General features: G+C 39.2%; 2 protein-coding genes across 3 annotated transcripts in view; both read left to right on the plus strand.

Annotated features, from left to right (window-relative positions):
- Nucleotides 1-12,668, plus strand: part of ccnd2a (cyclin D2, a) — a 194,406-nt gene extending 181,738 nt beyond the window's left edge. For both annotated transcript variants that reach the window (XM_028449094.1, XM_028449093.1), the window contains 2 exons: nt 5,789-5,937; nt 10,208-12,668. In XM_028449094.1, coding sequence (XP_028304895.1) covers nt 5,789-5,937; nt 10,208-10,390 — 332 coding nt within the window. In that variant the 3' untranslated portion in view covers nt 10,391-12,668. The remainder of the gene's footprint in view (nt 1-5,788; nt 5,938-10,207) is intronic.
- A 4,054-nt stretch (nt 12,669-16,722) lies between these two features.
- On the plus strand, nt 16,723-24,744 carry tigara (TP53 induced glycolysis regulatory phosphatase a). The gene is made up of 6 exons (XM_028448454.1): nt 16,723-16,868; nt 18,713-18,750; nt 18,856-18,977; nt 19,923-20,000; nt 20,082-20,192; nt 24,151-24,744. Exons 1-6 carry the CDS (start codon nt 16,777-16,779, stop codon nt 24,541-24,543), a joined length of 834 nt encoding a protein of 277 aa, XP_028304255.1. The 5' UTR covers nt 16,723-16,776; the 3' UTR covers nt 24,544-24,744.
- The last annotated feature ends 796 nt before the right edge of the window (nt 24,745-25,540 follow it).

The raw sequence follows: 25,540 nt of genomic DNA on the forward strand, positions 1-25,540 counted from the left end.
AAAGCGACACTTTAAAAAGCTTGCACTTTGTTCCTAATTACTTCAATGAGGCAGTGGAAATATATTTAAGAGCCTCCCGGATCATCTCCCTGAATTTTTTTGCTTCAGGAGAGAGAGAGATGGTGGGCAGATCGGTGTAGATCTGCAACAGGCCGTTTATCTGTGTACACTCTGCTCAGACTTGCTTAAAGTGGGAGCAAATTGTAAAAAAAAAGATCTCAGGGAATCTGAAACCCCCCCGTTTGTGGAACGTTCCCAGCCATAAATCTTTCGGTTATCTGGTGAGAATCCTCCTTGAGAGATCCTTCCAGCAAAGTTGAGAAGGTAAAGACGGGGCTGAAGGAGCAGATCTCTCAGCAGGATTTACATTTGCAAGGCGGTTGACAACGGGTCACCTGTGGCCTTCCTTATTTCATGCTATCTCATTCAAGCCACCTTGACTCCCACCACCAACGTCTGTGTATTATAAAAAAAAAAGAAAACTTGCATGAAGCCATTGCTCTCAGTCTTAAAGCGAACAAGGGCGATGAGGAGAAGTGGAGAATTAGGCCTCTCCTTCCTAATGGTTTTCTCTTTTGATGAAACAGTTCCGTTCGGGCCACTCGGTGGGATTTTGTCAGGTGGCACAGGCTGGCTCTGTATTAATTAATAACATTGGTTGGTCCATTCAGAGCTATGCAAATGGCTCAGGGGCTCAGCTACTAGCTAGGAGAAAGGAGACAAAAGGCTTGGTCCTTACATTTCATATGCAGAGCCATGTGAGGGTCTGCGATGCTGGGCCACTTGATAGGAAACACCAGCATTTCCCTGAGGCAGGCCGCTGGATAATAGCTCAGAAACAAGCTCATTAAGGGAGATTATCAACCTCCATTCCTGCACACAGACACCAAGCACTCCAAGCTTCCTCTTCTATTCTTATTCAATTGAGGTAAAGTGGGAGAATGGACGGGGTGCATGGGGCAGACAGATGCACCCCGACCTGTCTGCTGCGGTTATTGAGCTCTGTCTTCTTGCCTTATTGGCTGGGATTCTTTTTTTTTTTTATTCTAACCAGTACCCATCTCTGTAATGGTATGCATGAGTGGTGACAATAGTCATAGAAGTTGATCAAAAGAAAATTCTGGAATTGAGCCAATTGTAAATCATCCCAAAGGACACGATAGGAGTGGAGATCCCAACTAAAATAAATCATTTTATGAGATAAAGTGGGACCATTTCAAAATGGTAGACATTGTTTCTGCTGCAGACCTCACACATGAAGATGTGGTGAACTCCGATTATCTTAACACAGAACGATTTTGTCCCACCGTTGACCTTCCTCCAAGACAGAAATCTCACGTGATCAAATGACATCTAACAACCTGATTTAATGATGCGTTTCAAGCAACACAGAATTTGGGATTCTCCAACCTCCTACTTGAAAAAGTGACTTGGAACACTACCTGAAGTCAGAGCTCCTACTCGGTAAAGTTAGGTGAAAAAATCTAATATTATAGCGGTGAGCCTTGTTTGCGATATTTCGATGTGCTGACGCTGAACTCTGAAATGCCAAGTTTTGAAGTACCTGGAACGCAGCATCACGGTGTTTCTCAGTCAGTTTGCTTCTTGATTGCACAAGAATCGGGAGTCGAAAGGTTTCTCCACAAACTCGAGGAGTTTTAGTTGTAAATACTTGCAAATATCTACGATTGTTGGCCTTGTCCCGTCTCAGAGCCATTTATCAGGACAAATTCACTCTTAACACACCTCAGACCACAGGATAATCTTATAAGACAAAAGATAATCTGGAAATTGCCATCCTAGTCTTAATGTGTGTACCCCGCTTAAGATGTCACCAAATATCAACACTGCACGTTTTAGTCGACCTAAACAAATACCTTATTTACCGAGAGCATTCACGCCATTCTGTGGGAAATAGTTGGACCAGATATTTGCCCCAAAGCTTAGCACGTCGAATTCTAGAGAGAGCAATGTATTTCCACACAGAACTGACCAGTACATTTCTGCACAAGAATTCACAGGCACCCTCTTGTTTGTGCACTCAGTTTCATTCCCTCAGAGGTAGGAATGCTCCTCATGAAGCCTCCTGTCCAAGTGAAATCCCCTCCAGTCTCTGTTCAGCATTCTACAGACAGATGAGTCATCTCAGATGTGGTCAATAAAAAGGTCTTCATTGGTGTTTGTTTACATAATATCCTCTTCATGTGGGATGAGTCAGGACTCTGGAAAATTTGCCACCTCCTCTGACAAATTATCACGTGTTGATATGCTTGGACATGTGAGGAATCACGTCCGGTCCTGGCTGCATTGTCAACAGATGAGGCAGGAAGGAGGTTCAGGAAAGTGGGTGCTTTTAAACGGGACACACACAATGAATCATAGTGGCCTGTCTTTAATATTGGTATTTTATCTTGCTTGTGCAATCAGCAAAAAATGCTTTAAATGCTTTGATGAGATGAGTCAAACTGAAAAATTGAAGGCAGAGGTTTTAAAGTTCAATGTTAAAAGGTTCAAAACTCAAAAGATTGTTCGGCTGTTTACCTCAGAGGTCATGTTAACCACTAAGACAAATATTTGTCATGGGAAGAAAAGTCAACTTTAGGGTTGGCTGGGTTTTTTTGTCATGCTTTTGTCTTTGTGGTCCTCTGATGTAGAAACTCTTATCTGACTTTTACAAGAGGGCTTGAATTAAAGTAAAGCATTTAGATTGTTAGCAGAAAAGCATTGAAATATAAGTCCAAACAAGATGAAGACCTCTCGTAAAATGAACCATTGCTTTGGTCTTATAATCAAAAGGTTTTTAACACGTTGCTGGTAATGGTTCTCGAACAACAATCGGGGTAAAGAAACTACTAGACTGTAAACTGCAGATGATTTTATGGGTAAATTAAAGTCTACTCAAATGCACGTCTTTCCCATGTTTGGTGCAAGATTTGTCTTTTTTTTAAAAAGTGCATAACGTTGAACACAACAAAGGGATATTATTATGAAACAGTGAATCAGACGAAAGCAAATAAAGCATAATAAAAGAAAAATAGCAAACATGAAGACTATATGGCTTGTTTACTAGTAGTGAATTTACTTTTTCAGACCAGCTTTTCTGCCTGTTACCTTTGGTTTCTGGTCGAAAGTGTCTGAGTGTTTCTCCACTGGAAGTTGTTTTGACTTCAAACCATGTCATATCATCCCATTTCCACAATTTTTTTATTGTTTTTTAAAACATCTAGTCAACAGGTCCAGGGTTCAAAAAGGTCAATAAGCTCCGCATTTATGAAAAAAAAACAAAAATGGTTTATAGCGCCTCCATGTGTTACGGCTGAAACAATGAAAACTGTTTTACTTTTTACATTTGGCCGCTGGTCAAGTATCCCACTTTAATTAATTTACATTTTTAATATGCATGCTGCTCACTACAGCCACCCAGAAGGAGCAGGCCATGTAGGGCAGCAGACAGCATGACCAGTGGACTGAGAATGACATATCATTGGTTAGAAACATGGAGGAATGAAGACGAGGGGGCACAGGGAGGAGAAAGGGCCATTGAGGGGGTGAGAGGCGTGCAGGCCGGGCTGCTGCTCGCAGGGTGCTTTTCCATCGCCGCCGTCGCCACTCAGCTATACACACCGTTTATCCTTAACATGAATATCAATGAGGGGCTCCTAAAATACAGCCATTCTTTGCCCCACATGCAGTAATCACCAGGCTGCAGCATCAACTCGCACCGGCTGCACGCGCACGTCCTTGTTCTACTACAGGCCCGTCTTGTCTAGATCGCAAAAAAATCAGCTTGCTCCCCACTGCCTGCCTACAAACCTGCATCTGTCTCCTTCAGTCTGTCTGTGTGTGTGTGTGTGTGTGTGTCTGTGTGTGTGTGTGTGTGTGTGTGTGTGTGTGTGTGTGTGTGTGTGTGTGTGTGTGTGTGTGTGCGTGTGTGTGTGTGTGTGTGTGTGTGTGTGTGTGTGTGTGTGTGTGTGTGTGTGCATTGTTTTTTCGCTTGTGTCTCCAAGGTGTCTCAGCCCTGCCTGTCATTCTGCACACTTACAGTAGATGTGTGTATGTCTTTGTCCTCTCAGGCCCTCCATACAAAGTTGTGTTCTTACAGCAGTGATGTAATGCTGGGGGGCTTTGTGTGCTCTTTCCTCTTGGCTCGGGACTGTCTTTAATAAATCGCCCCTTGGCAGAGACCCAGCGGCTCACACAGGGGTGTATAATAAGTTCATTTATTTGTCAACACTGAGCCCACAAGATGAGAAAGCGCCTCGCTGCGCATGTTAAAGAGGCAGTGACTGGCTTTGCTGCTATCAAAGAGACCCACCTCTTTGATTTCTGATATTAAAAAAAGAGGAAGAAAAATCTTCTTAAGAGGCATGGCATGCCGTTTGCTTTGAAATTTAATATGACAATATGTTAATGTGAAGGCTCTCCCCCCCCGCCTCCCCATCATTGCCCCCACTGCCCACTCCTCTGGTCCATTGGTGGCCCAGGAACAGAAATGCTGGTGGGGGGGCGCTTCAGATGGAAGGCAGGAGGTGAGGGTCACTGAAGGGCGTCTCTTTTCTTCTTCCAAAACCTCACAAGAGTCTGGACACAGACTTAAGAGTGATGTGTCATGGAGTTGTCTACCCCCTCTCCCCTCTCACCACGCCCACCACTTTCCCCCTCTTTTCTCCTCATTGCCTTGTCGCCATACCATCCATCCGTCCCTCTTCATCTTTCCCCTCCCGCCGACCCCTGGCCTCATGTCCAGCCAAAGCTTTTGTCCACCCTGCCTCAGTGAATTGGTATCAGCAAAGAGGGGATGGAAGCTGTGTCTCTCAATTGGGTGAAATGAGGTGATGACTCTGGACAATGGAGTCTCACTCTTCTGCCTTCCCCTCTCACAGACCAGCCACTCTATTAATATGCTAAAAGATAGGAGTGTCGCCAATGCAAACCACTGCCTGTTGTAGCAACAAAGACTGGGGCATGTGCGCCATTCAGCGTCCCATCTAAGCAGGCCATGTGTTGTCCAGGGGGAAAGGTAGGAGTTGAGCAAGACATAAAGAGACAAACAGAGAAAGTTTGAGTGTGTGTGTATGTGTGTGTGTAATGGCTGTGTCTGTCCCCCTTCCACTTGCTCTCTCCCTGTGTATGCCAGTTGCCTTGCCTTTTCGGGCTTCTGGCCCGTTCACAAGCTGTCTCATTTGCATTATGAATGACAGTGAGGGGAGCTAACAAGGTTATTGGTCTTTGAGACGCACGCCTGTGACCACACGTGGAAAAAGACCTACAGCAGTGCGCATTGGCAAAGGCACTGAGCCTCTTTATTCCTCCTTTTCCAAGCGCTATGGGGCTTTTTTCAGGGAGCACACGATTTACTCAGGAGATGGAAGAAAAGGGGCCGGCCTGGGGAAAGGGGGTTGGGATTGTGGAGCAGGCAAGGGTGGTTGCTTTTCAGCTCCTTTACAAGCCAAGTGAACCCTCATTATCAAGGCCCCTGGTCATTAGCGAGTGCTGTGTTCAAGCCCAGAGCAATAGAAGCAGTATTTATTAGCTGATTGCTATAGATTACCAAATCATAGTGTTGTGTCTCAGAGGAATATGGACAGTCACACATAACTTCAAATGTTCAATTTATAAATAAAACATTTTTTTTCTCAGATTTAATTGATGGAATGTTAAACCAATAATCAATGGAATCACATATTTTGAATTTCTGCTTTATGTTACGCAACAACCAATCAGCTATTGTACAAATGTTTCAGTCAACAGCACAATTCACCTCTGTTTTTATTTCTTCTCCTTACAGATTTTGGATTTGCCATGTACCCTCCCTCCATGATCGCCACAGGAAGCGTCGGGGCAGCGATCTGCGGTCTGCAGTTGGATTCAACTGATAAGTCACAATGGGGAGACAATTTTACAGACCTACTTGCCAAAATTACAAACACAGAAGTGGTAAGTTTATTTTATACTGTCAGATTCCTGTTTAAGACTATTTCTTTCTGAAACAAGAAGTGATCAAATTAAATAAAAACTGACTTCTCATAAACTGGTTTAAGGTCAAGGTTGCCTGCTCACTACACTTTATTCTGGAACTTTTTATTGTGTGACATTTCATCTTGGTAACAATACAGATGCTAGAATTGTGTGGGCATTTGTGTGACGGTTACTGATTCAAAGGGGAACATTTGGGGAATTCTGTCACAGTTTGCAGAATTTGGAAGATTGAATTCTTTTTGATTCCATTTGTGTGAGCTTACACTGAACGCTCAGTTAATAGGAGTGCATTACTGCATGGGTACGGTGAACGCTACAGTGGTGAGTGCATGTTAACCCTGCAGATACTTGCCTTTAGGGTCTGTTGAATGTGACTCTGCAATTGGTAGTACACAACAGTTAAGGAGAACAGGACTGTATGCCTATAAGTGAAGTGGTTTTTTTTAGTTTCTGTTGGGAGAATCTGTATTTGTCCCATTTAATTCAATTCTAAACACTAAGAATACGTTTATTGGTCAGTAATATCAGAACTTATACCAACGCTGGAGTCAATGCGTGCAGGGTTCACATGCAGCAGATACTGTAAACCTGTGGCTGGTATTTTCAGGCTTTAGCTACGGTGTGTTCATTTCTGCTCCCGAAGGAGGCAGTAGAGGAGGAGCAAGAAAGCTGCTAAAGTGTGAAAAGGGGTGTCATGCCTCCCTTGCAACAATCAACCCTCTCTCGTCCCCTCTATGGTCCATAGTGCATCCCTGCTGGAAAGCATGGCTCCCTCTGGTGTGAGCTGTGTGAAGTCTCGCTCGACAGCGGAGGAAAAACAAATAGCAGATCTGGGCAGCACAGGGGCCTCGCTGTGTTTCTGCTGCAAGGTCTCACACTTGAGGGAATTAAGTCACTCTGTGTCTCTGTGATCAACTTCTTAGATTCCTGGAAGCAGACAAGCTCTGGCTGGTAAACAGTGAAGGCAAAGCAGAGGGCATCCTTCCTAGTTCAACATATGGGGGGGGGGGGGTAGTTTGAAGCCAAGCAAAAGCTGTTAGTGGTTGAATTGCTAGAAACAAATTTAAAGTTGTTGTGTAATTAAAGGGCCTCAGTGCATTTCACAGATATTGTTCTGTGTTAGGTGTTTTATTGTTCACTGAATGGAAAAGAGGAATCAGTTTGCTGCAATCATGGAGCGTAGCATCAATCGTGGACTGTACTTTGGTACAATCATCACACTGTCTCTGATTCTGGCCATTAGAGTCGGGGCTTGTTGACACTGGTCTACCTCAGAGCCAAGCTAATGATGAAGGCACACCAAGTTGCAGCAACTTCTGCATCTACTGAGGCCAACAACATCATTGCCAAAGCTCCCTCCTCCTCCTCCCACTGATGCTATTGGTGTTTGTGCTTCACAGATGTTGTGGTTTTCCTGTGGAAATGGGATAGGGTCAGGCCACCATCTTGGACCACTGGGAAAATAATGTGTAGCTGAATATGACCAAAAAGGACAGAAAAGATAAGAAATAAAACACACTGTCTGAAGCTAAATCCTTCAACAAAGACGTCTTTAATAAGAGTAACAATCAACTGATGATTCAGCAGATAAGTGCTTCAAAATAGAAATGTCACATTATCTATTCTCCTCTATGGAACTTGAAGTCATGTGATGAGTGCCAGGCTCTGGATGCTGTTTGTGATCCAAACTGTGTGTTTCAGCTGTTAGACCACCAAGTCCTCCCAGAGTAGCTAATGCAGTCTTGTGTGGTAAAGTCAGCAGTTGAAATGCATTCCTCGGCTTCACACATTTCTTCCTCTCGGTTTTGTCCGTCTGCACGACTTCCACCAGCTGCCAGTGTCACAAAAGACGCCCCCGCACGTATTGATTTGTCAGAGCGACTGTTCGCCGGACATTTGAGGCGGGGCACTCGGCAAACTGCAACAGCAAAGGAGGATCTGATGTTGTCATGTGTTTTCCGGTTGGAGGCTGTAAAAATAAGATGCTTCAGTGTGGCTCTCCCTCCCATGGCAGGTTTATTCAGTGCTCTCGACCCCCCATTGTCCAAAGACCCTTAGTTTCTCTAAAAAAACAGCATTGGTGCGCTCAGTAGTCACACACTGAAGTCATTAAAGGTTCTCAGATAAAGCCCATGGGGCTTGGCATGGGATCTGAACTGCTGCTCTTTAGAGCAGCAGAGGCAGGGGGAGGATGTCTTTTAAGAGGCCTGCATTCTTGTGGTAAGACACAGGCAGTTCCTTTACATGTTCTGCGCTTTACTTAATTTTCTCACAGGAATTGAGTTTTTATGACCAGTGGGGCACATGGTGGTGGGAAGGTTTTTGTGCATGTGTGAGTGCGCACTGCCCTAAGTTTTGCGGCCGCCCTCTGGAGAAGATTAGGGGACCGGCACTGCTCAGGTTTCCACCATGTTGGACTCATTGTTGAGGAAAGTGTTCTCCCCAAGGCAAAGTGCCTGAGTGAGTCCAGCCTCCCTTACACACGATCGCCTCAATGGATTGTTAGACAAAATATACTGGTGCTTATTACAAGCCGTAACAACAACAACAACAAAAATGGACATACATGTACATTTATGCAAATGTAAGATTTACGACTTACATTTATTTGTGTAGTCAGTGCAGTCTTTAAAAAATTAGATCTCCAATAATCTTTCCCATATGTGCAAAACGTCAACATGCCTCCAAAGGTAAAAGTTTGATTTAAATCACACAGCTTCCCTTTGACAACATGGCACACACTTTACCCTGTGCTGTGTCATGCTGTTTGACCTCCCATTGTGTGACCTTTAGTCACTCAGCCCCGTGCAGCTCCCTCAGAGCAATTCAGACGTGAACCAAGGCTTAGTTCTTGTTTTATCAAGGCCCAGCGGCACCAGGGGCCATGGATTGTGGCCCATCAGGTTTGAATTAGCTGTAAAATCCTGAAGAATGTCTCGGTGCTCTGCAACCTCTAAACTTTCACCCATCTCACTCACTCTGTGTGGACACTCCCACAGATGCATGCAATGCTTTAAGTCGGGGGACCCTAAATGCATCAGCAGTGTTCTAGTACCTCATGCTCTCCACCAGGGCGCGCTATAACCTCCCCATGTGCTTCTGCTGACAGGAACTTTCATATTAGCTTGCAGCATAGCAGCCATATCCTCTTGCTGCTGAAGATTATGAATGACTAACATCACTGTTCCCCACCTTTAAACAGTTTGACCTCTCTCCACTGTGCTTGCTAACACCCCATTCAACACTCTTCTACCTTAGCCCTCCACCTCCCCTGGGAGTTACCCCTGTCTTCCTGCTCCGCGCTGCCCCCTCTCTCAACCCTTCCATCAGGAAAGGATATGAGGCCTCGGTTGCTGTTGAGGGGTTCGTCTCCCAGGTGGATTCTCAGATTGCTCTGGTAGCCTTTGATGGTGAAAGCCGAGGCGGCCGCGTCTCGAATAGATCCCCTGCAGGCAGGCAGGCACACAGACTGGCTCTCATTAGAAAAACACCACCTTTGTGTTCCCAGAGGAGGTGGATGTAATTAACATAGCTTTAATACTACCTGTGTTTTAAACTGCTGTTGTCAAGGCGACTTCTGTTTGGGTGTTTTTTCTGCGTGTGTGTGTGTGTGTGTGTTTGGGAATGGCAAAAGTGAAGGGAGATGTGGGTGGTTGGGATAGGAGACTCACACGTGAGGACTGTTTTGGGAGGCGTGGATGGAGCAAAACTGTGGCGGGCTGATGTAATGCACTGGTCTGGCCCTTGTCTCATTGTTGGCAGCAGTGGGAGTTACTAGAAAGTCAGGGGTCATTTAAAATCCCTCCGCAGTCGTACTGAGTAGGGGTGCTGAAAAAAATATTCTGCGATTTATCGCGATATTACGTTGCGCAATTCTCGGATCGATTTAAAATACATCCATATCGAAGCAAATATAGATGAACGGTAATTCAGAAGCCTGCATTAAACTCCTGCATTTAACCTTAAGGTGTTGCATTTTTCTTTAATTTATTTTATGAAGTTTTTCTATCTTTGAAAATGTTATTCCAAAAATAGATTTACCTTCGCCTGAGTTTTGTATGGGATATAATAAAAGGTGGACTTCCATTCCTCTGTTAGAAATGTATTAACTGTAATTACACAATCCAAGATGCACAAATATTAATTTCTACACTGAATCTGAACATATAGTCTGTGACTATACATTATAGTGATTAACAGGTTTCTTTCCATTTATTCTGCGTTACAGGACGTTCTCAAAGAGTGCCAGAAGCAGATTGAAAGAGTGTTGGTGAGCAGCTTAAGAGAAGGACGACAGCACCAGCAGCACCAGCAGCAACAGCAGCAGACTCAGAGAGGCACCAACGGCAAAGGCCTGGACGAGCTCGATCAATCCTCCACCCCGACAGATGTCCGCGATGTCAACTTGTGAACCAACAGAGGACATCTTTGCACAGGATTCGACGAAAAAAGGAGGAAAATTTAAAGCATCATTTAAAAGAAAAAAAAAAAACCCCAATGTTTTAAAAGCAGAAAAAAAAACTCCACAAAAAAACAAAAAATGTATAAACACAAGCCCTTTAAAGGAAAAAAAGAACAATGCTTGCTAGTTTTTGTTTTGTTTTCGTAGATTTTCTGTTAAAAAAACACCTGCACGGGAAACTATTTTTGATGATGTTCTGGTCAAAAAGAATCAAAATTTGATACAAAATGAAGCTCTGCGGTGCCTTGGATAAACAGAAGGGAAACCAATAATATTTGCATTCTCCCATTGATTGTATTGCATCACCTTTAAGTTATATTTGGAGTATAGCTTGCTAATGAGGCTGTTATTGTTGAAATTGTGGAGAATGCATACATGTGATCACAGTGGGGGGAGGGTCATTTCCCCCCTTTATTTGGTTCTTTAAAGGTATCATCACTATTTCCATATAGTGGTCCATGTAAGAGCAGACTTTTGTACGGCCGTCAGATGCCCACATGCGGGTGAGGTCTGAGGCACAAAGTTAGAGGGTTCTACTGCCAGGGCGAGAGCTAGAGGGGATACTGATCATTACTAGTATTAGAAATATTATTATTGGATATATTTTGGAACTGAATATTAGAGATGAATAAGCTCCGTATGTCAGGCTGCTTGTGTGGTGCGTGGATGCCTGCATGTGTGTGCTATGTTAGTGTTTGTTTGTAGTAGACGTGAATGATGTACAGCGGGTGCGTGCGTGGGGCGGTGAATGTTATACATGGTTTTGTCTCCAGATAAGCAGTGTGAGGCACTTGAGTGAAGTTTTGTAGAATTCACAGTTTTTAGGTTGAACGGATGGTGGAGAAAAGCCCAGTCTCCACATGAATCATCCACCCATGGAACAGGGCATATGCTAGATTACTGCCTTCTCCTCCAAGCGTTAACGATATGTTTGTTGGCCGATGTTAGCCAATAATCGGCTCTCTGCAGAGAGACGTTTTTGGCGCGGGAGGAAGTGAGCAAAGGGACATGGAAGCTGAGCTCGTGTTCTTTGCGAGAACTTTTGTTTTATTTTATTTTTTGTTCCGAAGGTATTTTATTTCCGAGGTTATACGAGGTGTCTGTTTATCACTGCCACAGTCATGATGAAATACCACAGACACTGCTTCCTCACGTTGCTACAATATGTTTCCTTCGTTGTGAAAGGCTGTTGAGAGCATGTACGGCACATGTGGAAACACTGGTCGTTCCTTTCAGAAGTTGGAGCTCCTTTTTAGGAAAAAGAGAAACGAGACCCAGGATGAGCTGAGTGAGGAGGGAGAATACTGGCAGACATTTGGCAAACCAAGAACATCAGCATGAGGATGGTTGGACGGAGACAAATTTGATGTTGCAGGAGTGTGCTGCCTTGGCTGGATGAGGGAAGATGAACAGAAAGGACACACGAGAAAGCCTCACAATGACCCACAGATGCCTGCGCATTTTGGGTGGAATCAACATTATTAACGGATATCTACGAGGACACGGTTGAGTGATCAAAGAATCGTCTGGGGTGTTTCTGATGTGGAACTCGCTTGAGGAACTTTGACTTAATGCTGTCAAACGTTGTGAAAGTACCTTGATAAGGGCGGGGTTGCGGGTGGGAGAGGGTTAGAGGGTTGATAATAAACTGTCAATGCATCTGGAGTCCCACATAGGGTTGTTTTCAGCTTCCCTATATGATTTCAATGGCAAAGCACTTTGAGAACATGCTCCCCAGGAGAAACATAAAGTGAAAAAGCGTTGGGTGGCGATTGGAGGTGAATGGATGTTTTCTTAGTTTTTTTTTTTTGTTTTTTTTCCTTAAAAGCCTTTCCTTTGGTTTACTTTGTAGGGCTGGATTCCCAATCATCACAGACTTATACGCATGTCATGCAGAACTTTTAAAAAGGCTTTCCCAGACATACAATGAGAGGACATTCCTGACCGAAAAACACAAGTAAAACATTCCTGTTTGTGGGAAGTCGGACCATTTCTATTTGACCTAATCAAAAAAGAAAAAAAAGCCAATATGATTTGAAAAGTACCTACACTGAGCTTAGATCTATTTGGTTTTCCTATTGTTGATAAATCTAGGTTTTTACTTGAATTTTTTTTCTTTATTTATCTGCAGCACGGCCACAGAGAGCCACGAGAAGCTACAAAAACTGGTGGTGATTAAACAAAAAAAAAAAAAAAAATCCAGTATTTGCACAAGTTCTTACAAGAACATAAAGGTTTGCAATGTTAAAGACAGCACCAAGCCTTTGTTAGTAACCACCTGATCTGATGTGTGCTGCAGTGGCTGCTCGGTCGTTTCTTCTTCTTCTTCTTTTCGTTTTTATGGTGCTGGCTTGTGTCGGGGTGGATTCAGGCCGATCGTCTGCCAGTGAACACAGGTGTCCGCTGTGAGCTTTGCTGCTTCAAATCATTGTCAGGGGTGGAGAGTGTGTGTGTGGGGGGGGCGGTGGGGGGGATTCACAGCCAAGCAGACAACAGCACAAAAGACCAACGATTTCCTCTTTGATCTGATTGGACACAGAGATGTGTCTGAGTTATTGTTTGGTGTTTTTATCTTTTTTTTTTTTTTTTTTTTTTTTTTGAGGGTATGTGTATTTGCTGAGTGTATGTTTATCAGTCGTCTGAAGAGAAAATGTGGGGATCTGATGTCATTCAGTAAAACTGAGCAATTTGATCATTTGCCAAAATTTCCCCCATTTGAATATTTGGTATGACCCCATATTTTTATTTTTTTGCCTCTGTTTGCCTGATGTAAGCTCTCTCCCAAATGTAATAGTTGTGATTTTCTTTCCTGAAATTTACTGTTGCATGTGTTATATATTGAAACCACCTTGTCCATTTGTGTTTGATATATTTTATGGGGTGACCAGACCCGCAAATGGTTTTTTTTTTTTTTTTTTTTTTTTTAAGATTTAGAGATACTGTATTCCAAAGTGAAGAGAGGACAGAGGAGGAGGTGTGAAGACATCAACATAAAGTGTCAATATTTTATTGTTGTCTTTTTGCGCTGCTAAAAGCTATGAATTTGTTTCATTTATACAAAAAAAAAAATAACATTACCTAGTCGTGATGTGTCACTTGAGTGTGCTGCTATTTTATAAACATTTGTATTATAATATAATTATTTTACTGCTTAAGAGATACAGTCAGAAAGAAAAAAAAAACGAAGTAGATGGCGATAGAAGAACATGAAATGAGTATTCGACTGGAAATGTTCTTTGTACAGTTTGACAGTTTGCTTAGATAGCATGTTTCCTCTTTTTTTTTTTTTTTTTTTTATCTCGTTTGCTCTCAGTCTTCAGTCACAATCTGCACCGGTGGTATTTCTTATACCTCAGGATTACTGGACAGAAATTACACAAATTCATCGTCTATACCTCTGCCAATAGGGAGCGTCGAGTGAAGGATGAAGAACACAGTGGGAGTGGTGGGAAAATCAAACCACAGCTTTTTTTTTGGCATTTTTGTGGATTTCCACCACTGTAGCAGGAAAACAACGAGCCCCACGGGTTGGGAAACGGAACATATGCAAGGCTCCACTGGGACTTAAGGAAAGGAGGAGGAGGAGGAGGAGGAGGAGTGGGGCGGGGGGGAAATGGACATCGCAGCATTTCGGTTGTTGTTTTTTCTTTTTTCTTTTTTTTTTTTTTTTTTTTGGAGGTGTCACATTGCTGATATTTCAGACGTGTTTATTTCTGCTCCTGTTGGTGCTACATCTGGCTTGTTATGTGTAAGAGAGGGGGAAATACTGCATTCCTAAGATGGCCAAAGTACACTTATTGCTTTATACAACCACAATCACTATGAATGTCAGTCGATGAGGATTCTCTGTGTGACAAGGACGTGTCATGGTTAAAAACTAAAAAAAACACACAATGTGGAGTTTTGTGCACCTTTGGATCCGCCACAGAGTGGTGGGTTGAGCTACATGTTCAGTCGTAAATATTCTGATATCTGGATATTTGAGTGGTGCAGGTTTCCCGAGGAGCTGCAACCCCCCCCCTTCTCCACAATAAGTCATATCATGTACCTCAAATGTCTGTTGCACAAACTGTTCAATAAAGTTCTGCTTTAAAGGGTGTGACACCACATCAGCTCGCTGTTTCTTCAAAATTTGTTCTGAATCTTTTTTGTTGTTGTTGTTTGTCTATAATACACTTCCTTATGTGTGTTTTATGGTGCTGTGCCTTTATGATGATATAAACCTTTCTAAAACTGTGAGCTATTGCTTTTATAGGTACTGTATAGTCCAAAGGGCTACCAGTTATAAAAACACTACATTTTCATAGTTTCACTTTAGTTAGTGGCTAAGATAATATTGAAGGCTAGCAGTGACTTAAAAAAGTAGGAAATCCTAATTGTTTCATTTTCATTACATTTCACTCAAAATTATCATCTTAATATTTTACTATATACTAACAAACAACTTTTAACTGATCGTCTAACATGTAACATTTGTAAAATGTAGCAAATATGTCTAATTTTTACGAAAATCCACCTTGCGTTTTTAAGAATATCTCATACCACAACCCATACACCAGGGGTCTGCAACCTGCGGCTCTGGTGCCTCATGTGGCTCTTTGACTCTTTTGCAGTGGCTCCCTATAGCTTTTAAAACTATTGAAATAAATATATAATTTCTTACAAAGGGTATTAATGATTATTGATTTTGACATCAACTAAAATCACGATATAACAAGTTGTCAACCTAAAAATAAATCACATTGTGCAATAACTCTGCCACCTTTTCCCTCCTGAAACAACTACAGACCATTAACCTTCCCTGCACCTTAAGTTTTAAATAAGATAACTAAACCAACTAAAAGACTATTCTGGAAGTAAATATACATTTTAATTGTGTGGGGACAGATTCATTTAACTGCCAACATGGCGGCTAAATATGTATGCATGATATGCGGCAAGAAATGATCAGTTAGCATGTGTTGACTGACATTATGTGTTATCATATTCAAGTTATTTTTTGTAACCCTTCGAATACATTGTCTAAAAAAAACATTTTTTACATAACATTATCCGATAAAATTTAACTATAGAATTTTATACATTATGTTGTATTCATTAAAAAGGTATTTTTTTCGGCTCCAGAAGGACTTTAATCCAGGTGAGATGAGGCAAAATGGCTCCTTTGAGAGTACAGGTTGCAGATCCCTGCCATACACCACATCTACAGCACTTCAAAACATTGGTCACAAAATTTCAGCTAAAATAAACATTTAACTGTACTAACTACTATCTACATCTGTCATATGTATTTATCTTTGTGAGTTTGAATCCTGGGAAATTAATCAGATTTTAGATGGTCCACCTGTACCATGTTGGTATTGGGGGAAAGGTGGATTTTTAAAAAAAATTATTAATTTTAACCTTGTGAATCTACAAAAGTGGAAAAGAAAAATACACTATATACTTATTTAAAGAAGGCTCTATAGGTCGAGTTTAAATTATAGTTGCCCAGTTCCTCCAAATCACAATAGAAAATTTAAAGTGTCTATTTTTACGGTTGCCGTACGGACAACCCCTGGTGATATTGGTACAGTTACCGAAGTAGACGTATGTAGCATTTTAGGATTAGGATTAGGATTAGGGTTAGGGTTAGGGTTAGAATTAGAATTAGGGTTAGAGTTAGGGTTAGGATTAGGGTTAGGGTTAGAGTTAGGGTTAGGGTTAGGATTAGGATTAGGGTTAGGGTTAGAGTTAGGGTTAGGTTATAACCCAATTGCGCAACAATTTTTAAATGCATTTTTTTTGGGGGGGGGGGGGGTAACCTTTATTTCACCAGCAAAGTCTTTTCCACTGCAGGAGACATTGTAACTAGACAAAGAAGTGCTGAAACCTGGACATGTTGACCAGCTTATGTTTATTCAATAAAATCTAAAAATAAAATACTAACTTTCTGCATTTATTTGTTGTTTTATACATAAACATGTTGCACTAAAGTCAAAGTTGGTTTGAAAGCCACAGACAGATTGTGTTGTTTTTTTATTTAAGTTATTGACACATGACATGTTAAAGCCATTGTTTTGAGTGTAAAATATGCCAATAAAATATATTTCATACATAATGTTCTCATGACGGTGTAAACATTTACAGATTAGTTGTTTCTTTTTTTTTTTTTTAAATCGCAATAATAGCCTTATACTTTGATATCGGGATATTTTGTATCGTATCGTGACCTAGGTATCGATATGAATCGTATCGCCAGATGCCAGGCATTACACACCTCTAGTTTAGACAGACTGAACAGCTGCTCCCTGAACACACACTGTCTGTCTGTCTGTTGCTCTACAGACCGCTAAATGCGTCTGTCCCCTGTTTCTGTCAGTAATCTCTACAGCATGGCGACCACTGACGTTACAGCTCTGACATTCGGCCTCACTTTGGTCCGACAGTAAGTAATAAGTGTTATTAAATGTATAGTAATGTTAGTTAGTGTACTGACGGTCAGTCTGTGTCTGTTACTGTAGCTCAGAAGAACACTGATGTCTGTTATTTAGTGAATACAGCGTCACTTTAAAGTTAAAAAAGTCAAAGTAGTTTGTAAATAAAGTTAAATTCATGACTTTCTCAGGCTGAACCTTCACTGTTATAATTTACTACTATTTAGAAACACGTTCATTAAATGTGTTTAACGCCTGTTCTCACACCAAATACTGAACTTACAATAGTGTCCAGACAAGTACACATTCATAGTATTTTCATTTTTAAAAAAAATAAATAATCATTTTAAAACTTAAATGTTCTAATTATTTGGCTGGCGACAGTATCTCACAGTGACCACAAGGGGGCAGCATGGAATAGTTTATTGCATTAGAATAATGAGAAATTTAATTTATGGGAATGAAAGTAAAACACGCGCTTTTAAACTCAATTTGTGCTTTAATTATTATTATTTATTTATTTTTTTTAGCCTCATACACCTCAACTTTAAATAGTTAGACTTCATTCTGCTTTTAGCTCCAGAAATATTGTTTAGATATTAAAGACACTAATAAGTACTTCTACGATTCACAATATGTACATTTTGTTTCACTCAATGTAACTTTTTAACCAAAACAATTATTCAAAAGAAGAAACTTTATGGGAGAATGGCCTTTTATTATAGTTGCTTACTTTGTAAACACTGCTTTCAGAGTACATCTACTGTATAAATAATATTAAAGATTAAATAATAAATACAACTTTTTTTGCAAATGTCTGCCATCAAAGCTATACAATATATAGGTTTGAAAAGAAAAAAATGTGAACTTTATCTACTGCTGTGAGAGTTTTCTTTTTGAATTTGTGTTCAGAACATCTCTTGATTTTAGACTTGGGATTTGTTATATTTTATTAGAAGCATCTTGATTTTTTAATCATCTAGTCTGACAAAACTAATATATGATATATTTATTTTCTTTTTTTAAATTATTCTTATCGGATCCCTAATATTATAGTGAAAATTTTACCAAAAGTTGGGAATATGATTTGACATTGTTTTATCATTTTTAATTCATTTAAAAATGACTATGCTTGGTTAGGGCAATTGATTTTTGAAAAATCAGTTATTTTTCAATTTTATTCTTTTATTTTTTTATTTATTATTATTTATTTTTTGCAAATTCAAGTTAAATTTTTTTTTAAATTTATTTATTTTTTGAACCACATTTTTTTCAGACTTTTTCACGTTCCATCCTTGTGGGTTACCGTAGCGCGATGTGAGCCAGCCCCCACTGTGTTTACATGTGTTGACCCTTTGAGTAGGTTTTGTGTGTCACAGACATGTTTAATGTTTCATTTTCACTATGCTGAGATGCTAAGGGAAGAGTTTATTATTTTTTTAACTGTAATGTTATACGTCATAAAATATGTAATCTGATTTCTTAATCAGAAAATTAAAGTTACTGTGAAGTAGCTGTTACATTTTTGCTTAAACCTGGGTTAAGGCTTGAAATTGTTGAATGACAGAGCCTCATTTACTATTTATTTTGGGATTGTTCCATGGATTTTAACTCTTGAGGACAATCACAGCAATAAAGGTGCACTTTTGACAAAATATCTGATGTTTGTCATTTTTAAGTGCATTGAATAGAAAAAAATCAAATTGAAACTTGAATTTTTCTTTAAAAAAAATCAGAGATTGTTTTTAGGCAAAATCGCCCATCCCTATGCTTGGTACTTATGTACAGTCCAGTATTGATAATACTGTACAGTTGACAAGCCTCTGTATCTGATATTAAATTGTGTTTACTGCAGTGGGGAAACACAATACAACAAAGAAGGACTGCTACAAGGTAAAACAATGCTCAGAACCATTAGAGGAAGTAAATAAGCTGTTTTCTACCATCAGGTCATTTCTACCACTAAGTCTAATATTTCTGCTTCTATCTCACCTTCAGGCCAAGCCGTTGACTCTCCTCTGAGTGAGACTGGCCGACAGCAGGCAGACGCTGCTGGACGCTACCTGAGGGACGTCAACTTCACCAACGTTTTTGTCAGTGACATGTTGAGAGCTAAACAGGTCAGCACAAGAAAAGAAAACCTCACAAAAAAAGTAGATTTAGTCTGTCATCAATGAGACAATCAGAAGATCCATGACTTTACAGAAAATGTTTTAGGCAGTGGCTATCCGTACGGTTGCCTTATCAATATAGCGACATTCTATCCGTACGCAGCGTCGCTCATTGGCCAGTTTAGGTCACGTGACTAAACCTAACCCTAAAAATTGTTGCGATATAGGGTTATAACCTAACCCTAACCCTAACCCTAACTCTAAAACCTAACCCTAATCATAAAAACGCTACTTACGTGTACTTTGGCAAAATAGACACTTTCAATGTTTTAACCCCTTTTACCATTATGTATTAGTAATCCCAGCAGGAAGTACCAGACATATATTTATGTTAAACACTTAGAACAAAGATAGGAAACGGTTACAGCAGGAATGACAAAAATGTGATTGTCTGACCCGAGAGCCACATTATTAACATTCACGTCAGCATTTAGAATAATGACTGACCTGAGCATTAATACAGGAAAGAATGAAGGGCTGTGATCATTTTTAGAGTCACTCTGTGTTTTTGTTATAATTTTCTATGTTTTTCTAACATTTTGTTTGTTTTTTTTAATGTTGTTTTGTGTGATTTTTACATATTTTTCTTTCATTTTGTGTGTTTTTCTGGTCAATTTGTCTGTTTTGTCATTTTGTGTGCTTTCTTGGAGTCATTTTGTGTGTTTTTGTTGGCCTGTATGTTTTTGTCGATTTATTGTTGGTTATTGTTGTAATTTTGTGCATTTCTATCCTCATTTTATATATTTTTTGTCATATTTTGTTTGTTTTTGGACTCGTTTTCTCGTCGTCATTTACTTTTGGGGTGACGCAATACCAGACAGCAGACTGCATTCCAAAAAAATAGAAATTCAAAAAAAAAAAACGTCAACAAATTGTGTTCTTTATGTTTTCCAGACAGCTGAAACAATAATGAAACACAACAGCAGCTGTTTGCGTCTTCAGATGATATGTGACCCATTACTCAAGGAGAAAGTGAGTTGATGTGAGATCTAATAATTTAAAAATATAAATATTTAAAATCATGTTCTGCATGTGTTGCGTTGGTTTTCCCAGAGCTTTGGGGTTGCTGAGGGGAAACCAGTGAAGGAAGTGAGGGAGATGGCTCAGGCAGCTGGTCAGTCCTTTCCAAACTTCACCCCCCCACACGGTGAGACCCAGGAACAGGTGAGGACACGGTCAGAGAAGTGGTTTCATTCATTTATGACTTACGTCTCTATTAGTTGTTTTTTTGTTTATTTAAAAAAGAAAAACATCTTTCTGTAATTATAAATAAATAAATAAATAAATAAATAAATAAATAAATAAATAAATAAATAAATAAATAAATAAATAAATAGGTTATACAGACTAAACTACACTAATTCCCTTTAAAAAAAAAAAAAAAAAATCACAACTCTTAAAATATTTTGCTTTAGTTTCTTTTTAAACGGTGTTCGTAGTTCACAAAGCTACGCTCTAAACTGAAACTGTGATCTACTTTACAGCTACTGTATAGTCCTAAGGGCTACCAGTTTAAAAACACTTCTTAAATGCAACATTTTCACAGTTTCACTTTAATTACAGGCTAAGCTAATAAGGAAAGCTAGCAGTAACTTTAAAAAGGCACTTTATTTCTCCTAATGTATGCAATTGTTTCATTTTCACTACATTTCATAGAAAATCATCATGTTCCTATTTTACTACTTCTAACAAACAACTTGTGAAACATGTAAAATTTAACAATTATGTCATATTTTGCGAAAATCCACTTTGCGTTTTAAAAAAACGTATCTTATATGTACCATATTTTATATATATATACTGTATATACACATACCATACCACTGACCATATATATATATATACACATACCATACCACTGACCATATATATATATATATATATATATATACACATACCATACCACTGACCATATATATATATATATATATATACATACCATACCACTGACCATATATATATATATACACATACCATACCACTGACCATATATATATATATATATATACACATACCATACCACTGACCATATATATATATATATATATATATATACATACCATACCACTGACCATATATATATATATATATATATATACACATACCATACCACTGACCATATATATATATATATATATATATATATATATATATATATACATACCATACCACTGACCATATATATATATATATATATATATATATATATATATATATATATATATATATATATACATACCATACCACTGACCATACACCAAATCTACAACACTTAAAAACATGTTTCAGTGAAATTAAGCATTTAAAGATGGTTAATTTAATACTAAAACTTTATCCCATGCAGCAGTATTTATGTGTCATATGTACTTAGCTTTGTCAGTTTGAATCCTGGAAAAGAAATCAGATTTTAGGTGGAGCTCATTGGTGACTCTAGAGCTCCTGAGGGTCCCTCATTATACAGTATATGTTTATACACAGATCAAATTATTTCTCTGTATTCGCCCCATCCCTGTGGAGCAGTGGTTAAGGGACTTCCCATAATGGTGGCCCGGGTGAGATTGAAACCGGTGACTCTCCGATTACAAGTCCGCTTCTTTAACCAATAGGCCACCACTCCCCACATGGTCCATGCGGGCTGCCTGGTGCCCACGGACACCGTGTTGGTGACCTCTGCTCTACGGAATACCAATTAATGTACAAAAACTTTTCAAAATAAGAGACAATGATTACAATTTAACTGGAGAACTTCACTTTATTCATCTAAAAGTCCACACATCACTTCAAAAACCTTGTGCACTACTGTTTGTGGTATAAAATGATGGAAATAATAATAATAATAATAATAATAATAATAATAATAATAATGATAATATTAATAATAAAGTCTTGTGAAAACTCGTGATATTAAAAAAACAATACAAACTCATGAATTGATTAATTGTAGTCCTGACCTGATATTGCATATTTTAGATATTATTGACCGAGATGTGGCTCAAAAACCTACAAGCAGGCACGTCTCACCCGTGGGTGATGCAGGGGATGCAACACCCGCACGTTCATAAAAACAAAAATTCATTCAACACTAAATACAGAGATTCATTGTTGAAAACGTATTGATCCAGTTAGATTGATTGAATGGTGATCAAGCAAATCTCAGCCAGTCATTTGACAAAGCTGCTGTTCCACGAGGGTAAACAAAGAGTGGTGAGTAAAGTGTAAGTAAAGTGACGAAAAAATGAGTAACAGGTGGCAAAAAATGGTGCAGAAGTGGAAAAAACGTGGCAAGAAATGAATGAAAAGTGACTAAAATGGCCAAAAGCAGTCAAGAGTGGAAAAACAGTTGACAAAAAAAGAAGAAACTGGTGGTATGTAATGGCAAAATGTAGCTTATATGAGCAAAATGTGGCAAAAATAGCTTATTTGGATGAAAAGTGACAAAAAAAAATGATTAAAGAATCAACAAAACTTGGATTAAAGTGTCAAAAAGAACTTGCAAAAAATGAGAAAAAAGGGATATTTATTGGCAAAAGGAAGCTAAACTCTGAAAAAACAAAAAAGTGTCAAATTTTTTTGGGAAAGGAGGAAAAATGGTTCAAAGGAAGTTGCAAAATGGTCAAAGAAAAAGGTAAATGTTTTTTTTCCCCCCTTTTAAGGGTTTCTGCTGAAATAATAATTGAATTGAAGACATGTTGACTATCACTGACTTAATAACAGCTTTATAATGGTTTTAGTAAACTCATTTAATAAACTAAAATGGGATTCAACGGTTGCCCTACCATTAGAACACCCTCACTTTTTAAAACCGCTGCTCTACGCCTGTCTACATGTAATATATAAGTGTGGCCAGTAGGTGGCAGTAAACACTCCCATGTAGGGCTTGGGAAGATGTAACAGGTCATTATTTCATCCACAATGATTTCATGTGTTTTGCATCAGTCGGAGCTTTTCGTTTGAATGGAATGTGATCAAAGTGCAACAAAAAAAAACTGTGTGTTCGTCACCAGCTCCATTAAAAAGTCACCACTAAGCTCTGTGGAATGTGTGTGAGAGGCTGCGTGGGAGTAGAGGTGACAGGAAGGACCATGACCCATTATAAGCTTTACGTCTGAACCTGTTCCCACTGGTCCAACCAAGTATGGCAGGGATGGGCAACTCTATCACATCGGGGGCCACAAAAATGTGATTGTATCTGGTCCGAGGGCCACATGATCACATTTTTGTCAGCATTAGAATAATGATTGATCTGAGCATCAATACATGGGGAAAGGGTTTGGTCGTTTTTTTGGTTGTTTTGGCAGTTTTTAGTTATTTTGTGTATTTTTGTTATTTTTTTGTGTTCTTGGTGTAATTTTGTGTATTTTTCTGTCAATACTTTTTGCATCTATGTTGTCAATTTGTGTGTGTTTGGGGTCACTTTTTATATTTTTGTTGTTTCTGTATTTTCTTGTCATTTTATGTGGTTTGTGTGTCTTTGGAGCTATTCTGTAATCTGTTGTTTTTTGTGTTTTTATGGTCATTGTGTTTGTTTAAGTTGTTGTTGTTGTTGTCATTTTGTGTTTTATGACTCATTTAGTGTGTTTTAGGAATGTTTTGTGTGTTTTTGTGTACTTTGTGCAATTTGCTGTCCATTTGTGTGTTTTGGGTGTATCATATTGTGCTTTATATTTCTTCCAACTTCTTGAAATACAATTTGTGGGAATTTGCTTTTGTGAGCCGCACAAAATATCATCATTTTTGTTTATTTTACTCTCATTTTGTATATTTTTCTCATATTTGATTTGCTTTTGGGGTTGTTTTGTGTGTTTTTCTGTCATTTTCTGGGGGGTTTGAACTTGTTTTGTGTGTCATCATTTACTTTGGGGTTTGGCGCAATACTAGGCAGCGGACCACATGCGGCCCCTGGGCTGCAAGTTGCCTATATCTGCAGTATGGGATAGGCTTATGTTGATTATCATGGTGCTGGTGACAATAATTCTAGTTCTAGTAAAAACATGATTTCCTACTCTCGCATGGCAAACAGGAACCATTGACTGGATGTGGTTGTCACATTTCCATTTGATGCCATGAAGTCCATTCAAAACAAAGCAAACATAGAGTTTTCACTCATTCCTGCTCTGTCCAGGTAAAGGAACGCGTCAGACAGTTCATGGAGAAGATGCTTCTGCTGATGGGAAATGAAGATTGGCTCCACAGAGGAAAGGACGTGTCGTCTGCGTCTGTGCGTGAGACGCAGCAGGAGGAGCAGAACGCACACCAAGGTGTTCAGGGCGTCCAGGCCCACGCTTTAGTCGTCACCCACGGGGCGTACATGTGTGTGGCAGTCCGTCACTTTGTGGAAGAGTTGGGCTGTGATGTGCCTCAGGGCTGTGACAGGGCACACATGTTCTCTTTAAGTCCTAATACAGGCATGTGCAGGTTCATCCTGACTGTGGGCAAAGAGCAGGACACATTAGTTCTGTCAGGGATCCATTGTGTGTTCATCCACAGAAAGGATCATGTTAAAGAGCTGCACTGAGATTGTACATGGTTGATGGTCAGTCACTATTAAAAAGGTATTTATCTATGTTTTTATTACCTCTGACAAGAAAGTGATATTCTCACAAGGTTTTATTTATTTGGATGTTTGTTTGTCTGCATTTTTGTTGCCCTTTTGTGTTGTTTTGTGTTGTATGTTTTTTGTGTCATTTTGTGTAGCTTTGCTCTAGTTTTGTTTACTTTTCTGATATTTTTGGGTATTTTTGTTATCGTTATTTTGGAGTCATATTGTGTAGTTTTACTGTCATTACCTCCACCATCCATCCATCCATCCATCCATCCATCCATCCACTTTCAGACCCACTTATTCCTGTTTGTCACGGGGTCTGCCGGTGCCAATCTCCGGCTCTCATTGGGCGCTGGGTGTGGGCACACCCTGGACAGGGTGCCAGTTTACCTCCACCAAGGAGCTCATATTTTCACCATCTTTTTTTTGTTGTTGTCTGTAAACAGGATTATGTCAAACGTAGATGGACGGTCACTAAACATTTTTTTTTTTTTTTTTTTTAAGTGTTAATTTTTGTTTTTATTATCTCTGCCAAGGAAGTAATATTCTCATCAGAGTTTATTTATGTGGTTGTTTGTTTGTCTGCATTTTTGTTTCACTTTGTGTATTTTTGCCGTCATTTTGTACATTTTTTGTTGCTTTTGTGCATTTTTGTTGTCCTTATGTGTTTGGTTTTATTTTGTGTAGTTTTACTGTTATTACCTCCAACAAAGAGGTCATAATTTCACCACCGTTTTTGTTTGTCTGTTGGCAGGATTACATCAAAAGTTATTATTATTATTATTATTATTATTATTATTATTATTATTATTATTATTATTATTATTATTTTTATTTATTTTATTTTTTTTTTATCTTTATTTTTTATTTTATTTTGATCTGGATCTATATACTGATTCTGATTTTTAAAAAATCCAAAAAATTCCTATCATCAAAAATGAATATCTCTTTTCATAATAGACTGATTCCT

Source organism: Gouania willdenowi, chromosome 6 (assembly GCF_900634775.1).
Source record: "Gouania willdenowi chromosome 6, fGouWil2.1, whole genome shotgun sequence".
Taxonomy (NCBI): Eukaryota; Metazoa; Chordata; class Actinopteri; order Blenniiformes; family Gobiesocidae; genus Gouania; species Gouania willdenowi.